General features: G+C 60.4%; 1 protein-coding gene across 1 annotated transcript in view; it reads left to right on the top strand.

Moving 5' to 3' along the window:
• The first annotated feature begins 4,971 nt into the window (after positions 1–4,971).
• The window catches only part of TSPAN5 (tetraspanin 5), a 249,636-nt gene continuing 245,236 nt past the window's right edge, over positions 4,972–9,371 (top strand). The window contains exon 1 of the mRNA XM_082244134.1: positions 4,972–5,287. Coding sequence (XP_082100260.1) covers positions 5,207–5,287 — 81 coding nt within the window. The 5' untranslated portion in view covers positions 4,972–5,206. The remainder of the gene's footprint in view (positions 5,288–9,371) is intronic.

The following is a 9,371-nucleotide window of genomic DNA, read 5'->3' as shown; positions in this document are numbered from 1 at the left end:
GCATCTCTACCTCCTGGGCAGTATCCAGACATGTGGCTCCTGAAGTCATCTGCAGAGCAGCGTCGTGGTCCTCTATTAACACGTTCCTATCCCATTACTGTGTTGAGCCAGCGGCTCTTTCGTCTGTGAATTTTGGTTTGCAAGTCCTGTCTGTTTGACAAAATGCATTAAACTTTTCTGTTCAGCACCTGCCCACCCTGTGTGTACGGCGAGTTATTTCCCGATACGTATGCTGCCATGGAGTCTGTCAGGAAAACGGAAAATTTATATCAAATACTTACCGTAATTTTCCTTTCCTGATGGACTCCATGGCAGCAGGAGTTCCCTCCCGGATTTCTGTGGAGGATAGTTACAGAACACGTGTGCTGAACAGGAGCAAAGATTTATGGGAGTGAGGTCCTATGGGTAGGTTTGGAGGCGGGGCCAAACCCGATACGTATGCTGCCATGGAGTCCATCAGGAAAGGAAAATTACGGTAAGTATTTGATATAAATTTTCCGTTTTACGTTTTGGCAGGGCTTTTTTTCTCCGAGAATAGGTGCAGGTACTCCCCTCTTCTGAGTCACCCCCTGTCTCCACTCCCTACACACCTCCGAGCGCTGTCCTTTGGTTCCACCCTCTACCCCCCTTTTAGGTCCGGGTCACACTTATGCAATGCGGGAAGGCTGCGAATTCGCAGCCTGTTCCCGCATCGCAAACGCACCCCCGGCAGTTCACACTGCCATATGCGATACGCTGGGGGTGTCAATGTAATCTTAACGACACCCCCAGTTTGATCGCATATCGCAGTGCGATCTTGCAGTTCGCACAGGATCGGATCGCACAAGTGTGAACCGCTGTGCGATCTGATCCTGATGCGGCTGCCAAAAAGGGTCCTGTGCGAGTTTGCTGCGGGTGCGGTGCGAATTTAGCCATACAAAGTGTATGGCTAAACTCGCACTGCACAGCCGATCGTATGTAATGAAGGAGCAGTGCGCTCTGACATTACATGCGAACCCCGCACTCGCATAAGTGTGAACCGGGGCTTAAAGAATACAGAACCAAGTATCATGTAGTGGTTCTAGGTAATTTCTATGGAATTTGTGAATGATAACTAGAAAAGCAGTAAAATAGATCCCCTGGAATCAGCAACAATAGACCCCCCCCCCACAATAGATCCCCCAGCAGCAATAAATCTGCCCTTGCAACAATAGAAAAAACAGTAAAATAGATCCCCTGCAATCAGCAACAATAGACCCCCCCAACAATAGATCCCCCAGCAGCAATAAATCTGCCCCTGCAACAATAGAAAAAACAGCAAAATAGATCCCCTGCAATCAGCAACAATAGACCCCTAACAACAATAGACCCCCCAGCAGCAATAAATCTGCCCCTGCAACAATAGAAAAAAACAGTAAAATAGATCCCCTACAATCAGCAACAATAGACCCCCCCAACAATAGATCCCCCATTAGCAATAAATCTTCCCCCGCAACAATAGAAAAACAGTAAAATAGATCCCCTGGAATCAGCAACAATAGACCCCCCAACAACAATAGATCCCCCTAGCAGCAATAAATCTGCCCCTGCAACAATAGAAAAAAACAGTAAAATAGATCCCCTGCAATCAGCAACAATAGATCCCCAACAACAATAGATCCCCTAGCAGCAATAAATCTGCCCCTGCAACAATAGAAAAAACAGTAAAATAGATCCCCTGCAATCAGCAACAATAGACCCCCAACAACAATAGATCCCCCACCAGCAATAAATCTGCCCCTGCAACAATAGAAAAAACAGTAAAATAGATCCCCTGCAATCAGCAACCATAGATCCCCCAGCAGCAATAAATCTGCCCCTGCAACAATAGAAAAAACAGTAAAATAGATCCCCTGCAATCAGCAACAATAGACCCCCAACAAATCCTCCCTTGCAACAATAGACCTCCCCCCCAACAACAATAGCCCCCAGCAACAATAGTTCCCCCAAGCAACAATAAATCCTCCTCTGCAAAAAAGCCCCACCACAACAAAATGCTCACCAGCAACAATAGATTCACCCCAGCAACAATAGATTCACCCCAGCAACAATAGATCCCCCAGCAGCCAGCATTAATAGGCCCTTCAGCTCACCCCACTTGCCCCAGCATCCCTTTGCCATTGCATACATTCAGACTGGAGGTTCCGGAACTGCATTCCCCCGCGTTCCCGCTTAAAAAAAGCCCTGCGTTTTGGGTTGTAACGTGACAAATTGTGTAAATGAGACTATCCCGGGAGTGTGATAGTCTCAGGAGGCCTGCCTAGAAATGCCCACTGCTGCTCTGGCAGTCGTCACGGATGAGGAGATATCCGTGAAGAGGTGAACACCTTCTCTTCAAATCACTGGCTTGCTGGGAGCGGAAGAAGGCAGAGCTCTGTGAAAACTGGAAGTTAATTCACGGGGGTAAACGTTCCTGCCTCACATTTATTGTTCATTAAAGAGGTTGTAAACCTGAACAAAAAAAAAATTCTCTTCTTTTTGCAACCTGTAAGAGAAACACATAATGAGCTAGTATACTAGCTCATTATGAAATACTTACCTTAGAACGAGCCCCCGCCGTGCCTCCCGCTTACCTGTATGACGGGCGACATGTCCAGTCGACCGTCTTCCGGGATCGCGGCATCCGGCCATCTGATGCCGCGACACGGGTCTCTGAAGGAATGGCACGAACGGCCGTTCCTTCAGAGCGCATGCGCCAGTGATGTCACTGGCTGCATGTAAGGTAAATATCTCCTAAACCAGGGGTGGGGAACCTACGGCCCGGGGGCCGTATGCGGCCCTCAAAGTCATTTGGTCCGGCCCCCCCATGCAGCTGAGTCTGTGTCTCTCAGCTAATCTGTCAGAATGGAGCCAATGCTTCCTGTATAGTTCTGGCTCCATTCTGACAGTCTGAGTGAGTCACAGGCGGAGTGATATCAAATGCACTCCGCCTGTGACCAATACAGGAAACATCGCCTCTTCCTCCAGCGCGGCACCGCTACACTTCTCCCAGCCAGCATTTCCCGACAGCAGAACACACAGCAGTACCAGCCAGAGCCAGCAGTACCAGCCAGAGCCAGCAGTAGTCTCAGCAGTACCAGCCAGAGCCATCAGTACTCACAGCAGTACCAGCCAGAACAAGCAGTGCTCACAGCAGTACCAGCCAGAGCCAGCAGTACCAGTCAGAGTCAGCAGTACCCACAGCAGTACCAGCCAGAACCAGCAATACCCACAGCGGTACCAGCCAGAGCCAGCAGTACTCACAACAGTACCAGCCAGAACCAGCAGTACCAGCCAGAGCAAGCAGTACCCACAGCAGTACCAGCCAGAACAAGCAGTACCCACAGCAGTACCAGCCAGAACAAGCAGTGCTCACAGCAGTACCAGCCAGAGCCAGCAGTACCAGTCAGAGTCAGCAGTACCCACAGCAGTACCAGCCAGAACCAGCAATACCCACAGCGGTACCAGCCAGAGCCAGCAGTACTCACAACAGTACCAGCCAGAACCAGCAGTACCAGCCAGAGCCAGCAGTACTTACTACAGTACCAGCCAGAACCAGCAGTACCAGCCAGAGCAAGCAGTACCCACAGCAGTACCAGCCAGAGCCAGCAGTACCCACAGCAGTACCAGCCAGAGCCAACAGTACTCACAGCAGAACCAGCAGTACCCACAGCAGTACCAGCCAGAGTCAGCAGTACCCACAACAGTACCAGCCAGCATTAAACACAGCAGTACCAGCCAAGAGTACCAGCCTGAGCCAGCAGTACCCACAGCAATACCAGCCAGCAGCACCCACAGCAGTACCAGCCTGAGCCAGCAGTACTAGCCAGTAGTACCAGCCTGAGCCAGCAGAACCAGCCAGCGATACCCACAGCACAGTACCAGCCAGCAGTACCAGCCTGAGTCAGCAGTACCCACAGCAGTATCAGCCTGAGCCAGCAGTACTCACAGCAGTACCAGCCAGCAGTACCCACAGCACAGTACAAGCCAGCAGGACCAGCCTGAGCCAGCAGTACTCCCAGCAGTACCAGCCTGTAGTACCCACAGCACCGTACAAGCCAGCATTACCAGCCTGATCCAGCAGCAGTACCAGCCACCTGTACCCACCAGCAGTACCAGCCACCTGTACCCACCAGCAGTACCAGCCAGCTATACCCACCAGCAGTACCCGCCAGAAGTTCTTTTCAAAACTTACCACCACAAAGATTCGACTGCGCTACAGACTGACCGACGCAAATCTGGAAAACCAGTTGCAAGTAGCAACATCATCAATACCAGCTAACATCACACACCTCACCAAAGAGAAGCAGTTGCAGCCATCACATTAGGGGTGAGTTAATTAAAATGTTTGACCAAATATAACAGGCACATTTTTAAGTTGATAATTTTGTAAGGCCCCCGAATGATTTTATAAATACCCAAATGGTCCTTGGCAGAAAAAAGGTTCCCCACCCCTGTCCTAAACGGTGCATGTTTTGGAGGTATTTATAGTACCTATAGGTAAGCCTTATCATAGGCTTGCCTATAGGTACAACTTGCAGAGGAGGGTTTACTTCCTCTTTAACAAAAACGGATTTGATTTTCGTCAGTGGACGAAAATCTGCTGTACTTTTTGTTTCGTTTTCGTCACTGTAAAGATGCCGCTGACGAAATGATCAGTGCTTAGTACAGGTTCTCTGCCTCAGGTTAGGCAGTCTTATATTGTAAGCATCGCCCTAGATGACCTGTACTGACTGGCAAGGGGGGAGGAGGAGGGGGCGGGGCAGGGGCGGAGTGTTCTTCATGACAGCACTGACGAGGGGGAGTGTCTGTGAGGGAAGCCGGCTCCTGCTGTCTGTTCCTATCAGTCTGGATCCGCTACATCACCCGGCTGGGAGGGATGGATTAAGCTGTCATACTCTCTGCTATCGGAGCACCGTGCATCTGTCACTGACATGATCGGCATCACTCAACTCCCAGGAATGATCTGTATACAGTGACAGCGAGCGGGCTCCTTCTCCGCACACTGACCGCCCACTGCTCGTCCACTGCTCGCTCCTCAGCCCCGAGCAGGCAGCAGCAGATTGTTCGGCAATCGCAGCCTCGGCTTACTCAGTGATTGGTTGTTCCTGGGCTACAGGCCTGGCATCACTGCTTCCACCTGGCTCCCTCCCGGGCTCTGAGTCCTGATCTCCACCGCACACATCCCGGGGAGCTGCCTACATGTACCATGTCCGGGAAACACTACAAGGGGCCTGAGGTCAGCTGCTGCATCAAGTATTTTATATTCGCCTTCAATGTCATCTTCTGGGTGAGTGCCTCCATCTACTTTCTATGGATCTACAGATCGCTCTATTTACAAGTCTACGTCACATGCCTGATCATGGCTACATAGCCTGAGTACTATACTTTTATCACATAATCATATATGGCTTCATCATAGTTTGTGGGCACAGGATCCATCAATTGGAACCAATGTATTGTTTGCTTCCTCTGCTTTATATATACTGTAGTGTGAGTGAGTGTGTACATTATTGTTTGGGGTTATAAGCCTCATTCATTTATGTTTTATCTGCTTCCTCTACTTTCTTACTTTTATAATATCTCTCTTTTTATTCTTCCTTCCTTCTTCCCTTCCTTTTTTTTTTATTTCCTTTTTTTCCCTCTCACTTCTGTCATATTTATGCTCTCTACTCCCCTCTCGCGCGCGCTCTCTCCCTCTTCCCCCCCCTCGCGCGCTCTCTCTCCCTCTTCCCCCCCCTCGCGCGCTCTCTCTCCCTCTTCCCCCCCCTCGCGCGCTCTCTCTCCCTCTTCCCCCCCCTCGCGCGCTCTCTCTCTCTCTCCCCCCCCTCGCGCGCTCTCTCTCTCTCTCCCCCCCCTCGCACGCTCTCTCTCCCCCCCCCTCGCGCGCTCTCTCTCTCCCCCCTCGCGCGCTCTCTCTCTCCCCCCCTCGCGCGCTCTCTCTCTCCCCCCCTCGCGCGCTCTCTCTCTCCCCCCCCTCGCGCGCTCTCTCTCTCCCCCCCTCGCGCGCTCTCTCTCTCCCCCCCCTCGCGCGCTCTCTCTCTCCCCCCCTCGCGCGCTCTCTCTCTCCCCCCCTCGCGCGCTCTCTCTCTCCCCCCCTCGCGCGCTCTCGCTCTCCCCCCCCTCGCGCGCTCTCGCTCTCCCCCCCCCTCGCGCGCTCTCGCTCTCCCCCCCCTCGCGCGCTCTCTCTCTCCCCCCCCTCGCGCGCTCTCTCTCTCCCCCCCCCCTCGCGCGCTCTCTCTCTCTCCCCCCCTCGCGCGCTCTCTCTCTCTCCCCCCCTCGCGCGCTCTCTCTCTCCCCCCCCTCGCGCGCTCTCTCTCTCCCCCCCCTCGCGCGCTCTCTCTCTCCCCCCCCCTCGCGCGCTCTCTCTCTCCCCCCCCTCGCGCGCTCTCTCTCTCCCCCCCCCTCGCGCGCTCTCTCTCTCCCCCCCCTCGCGCGCTCTCTCTCTCTCTCTCTCCCCCCCTCGCGCGCTCTCTCTCTCTCCCCCCCCTCGCGCGCTCTCTCTCTCTCCCCCCCCTCGCGCGCTCTCTCTCTCTCCCCCCCCTCGCGCGCTCTCTCTCTCTCCCCCCCCCCTCGCGCGCTCTCTCTCTCTCTCCCCCCCCTCGCGCGCTCTCTCTCTCCCCCCCTCGCGCGCTCTCTCTCTCTCTCCCCCCCCTCGCGCGCTCTCTCTCTCTCTCCCCCCCCTCGCGCGCTCTCTCTCTCTCTCCCCCCCCTCGCGCGCTCTCTCTCTCTCTCCCCCCCCTCGCGCGCTCTCTCTCTCCCCCCCCCTCGCGCGCTCTCTCTCTCTCCCCCCCCCTCGCGCGCTCTCTCTCTCTCTCCCCCCCCCTCGCGCGCTCTCTCTCTCCCCCCCCTCGCGCGCTCTCTCTCTCCCCCCCCTCGCGCGCTCTCTCTCTCCCCCCCTCGCGCGCTCTCTCTCCCCCCCCTCGCGCGCTCTCTCTCCCCTCCCCCCCTCGCGCGCTCTCTCTCTCCCCCCCCTCGCGCGCTCTCTCTCTCCCCCCCTCGCGCGCTCTCTCTCTCCCCCCCTCGCGCGCTCTCTCTCTCCCCCCCCTCGCGCGCTCTCTCTCTCTCCCCCCCCTCGCGCGCTCTCTCTCTCTCTCTCTCTCTCTCTCTCTCTCCCCCCCCTCGCGCGCTCTCTCTCTCTCCCCCCCCCCCCTCACGCGCGCTCTCTCTCTTCCCCCCCCCCCCTCACGCGCGCTCTCTCTCTTCCCCCCCCCCCCTCGCGCGCTCTCTCTCTTCCCCCCCCCCCCCCTCGCGCGCGCTCTCTCTCTTCCCCCCCCCCTCGCGCGCGCGCTCTCTCTCTTCCCCCCCCCCTCGCGCGCGCGCTCTCTCTCTTCCCCCCCCCCTCGCGCGCGCGCTCTCTCTCTTCCCCCCCTCGCGCGCGCGCTCTCTCTCTTCCCCCCCCCTCGCGCGCTCTCTCTTCCCCCCCCTCGCGCGCTCTCTCTCTCCCCCCCCCTCGCGCGCTCTCCTCCCCCCCCCCTCGCGCGCTCTCTCTCTCCCCCCCGCGCGCTCTCTCTCTTCTCCCCCCCCCCCTCGCGCTCTCTCTCTTCTCCCCCCCCCCTCGCGCTCTCTCTCTTCTCCCCCCCCTCGCGCTCTCTCTCTTCTCCCCCCCCTCGCGCTCTCTCTCTTCTCCCCCCCCTCGCGCGCTCTCTCTCTCTTCCCCCCCTCGCGCGCTCTCTCTCTCTTCCCCCCTCGCGCGCGCGCTCTCTCTCCCTCCCCCCTCGCGCGCGCGCTCTCTCTCCCTCCCCCCTCGCGCGCGCGCTCTCTCTCCCCCCCCCTCGCGCGCGCTCTCTCCCCCCCCCTCGCGCGCGCTCTCTCCCCCCCCCTCGCGCGCGCGCTCTCTCTCCCCCCTCCCCTCGCGCGCGCGCTCTCTCTCCCCCCCTCGCGCGCGCGCTCTCTCTCCCCCCCTCGCGCGCGCGCTCTCTCTCCCCCCCCCCGCGCGCGCGCTCTCTCTCCCCCCCCCCTCGCGCGCGCGCTCTCTCTCCCCCCCTCGCGCGCGCGCTCTCTCTCCCCCCCTCGCGCGCGCGCTCTCTCTCCCCCCCCTCGCGCGCGCGCTCTCTCTCCCCCCCTCGCGCGCGCGCTCTCTCCCCCCCCTCGCGCGCGCGCTCTCTTCCCCCCCCTCGCGCGCGCGCTCTCTCTCCCCCCCCCTCGCGCGCGCGCTCTCTCTCCCCCCCCCTCGCGCGCGCGCGCTCTCTCCCCCCCGCGCGCGCTCCCCCCCCCCCCCTCTCGCGCGCTCGCTCTCTCTCCCCCCCCCTCTCGCGCGCGCGCTCTCTCCCCCCCCCCTCTCGCGCGCTCTCTCTCTCCCCCCCCCCCTCGCGCGCGCTCTCTCTCTCCCCCCCCCCTCGCGCGCGCTCTCTCTCCCCCCCCCTCGCGCGCGCGCGCGCTCTCTCTCTCCCCCCTCGCGCGCGCGCGCTCTCTCTCCCCCCCTCGCGCGCGCGCGCTCTCTCTCCCCCCCTCGCGCGCGCGCGCGCGCTCTCTCTCCCCCCTCGCGCGCGCGCTCTCTCTCTCCCCCCCTCGCGCGCGCGCGCGCTCTCTCTTCCCCCCCCTCGCGCGCGCGCTCTCTCTCTCCCCCCCTCGCGCGCGCGCTCTCTCTCTCCCCCCCTCGCGCGCGCGCTCTCTCTCTCCCCCCCTCGCGCGCGCGCGCGCTCTCTCTCTCCCCCCCTCGCGCGCGCGCGCGCGCTCTCTCTCTCCCCCCGCGCGCGCGCGCTCTCTCTCTCCCCCCCTCGCGCGCGCGCGCTCTCTCTCCCCCCCCCCCCTCGCGCGCGCGCGCGCTCTCTCCCCCCCCCCCCCCTCGCGCGCTCTCTCTCTCTTCCCCCCCCTCGCGCGCTCTCTCTCTCTTCCCCCCCCTCGCGCGCTCTCTCTCTCTTCCCCCCCCCTCGCGCGCTCTCTTCCCCCCCTCGCGCGCTCTCTCTCTTTCCCCCCCTCGCGCGCTCTCTCTCTCTTCCCCCCCTCGCGCGCTCTCTCTCTCTTCCCCCCCTCGCGCGCTCTCTCTCTTTCCCCCTCGCGCTCTCTCTCCCCCCCCCTCGCGCGCGCTCTCTCTCTCTCCCCCCCTCGCGCGCTCTCTCTCTCTTTTCCCCCCTCTCGCGCGCGCTCTCTCTCATTCCCCCCCCTCGCGCGCGCGCTCTCTCTCTCTTTTCCCCCCTCTCGCGCGCGCTCTCTCTCATCCCCCCCCCCCTCGCGCGCGCTCTCTCTCATCCCCCCCCCCCCCTCGCGCGCGCTCTCTCTCATCCCCCCCCCCCCCCCCTCGCGCGCGCTCTCTCTCTTTCCCCCCCTCGCGCGCGCTCTCCCTCTTCCCCCCCCCCTCGCGCGCGCTCTCTCTCTCTCTTCCCCCCCCCTCGCGCGCGCGCTCTCTCTTCCCCCCCCCCCTCGCGCGCGCT

Source organism: Pelophylax lessonae (assembly GCF_965119305.1).
Source record: "Pelophylax lessonae genome assembly, chromosome: 1".
Classification (NCBI taxonomy): Eukaryota; Metazoa; Chordata; class Amphibia; order Anura; family Ranidae; genus Pelophylax; species Pelophylax lessonae.
This window is presented reverse-complemented; position numbering and strand designations above follow the sequence as displayed.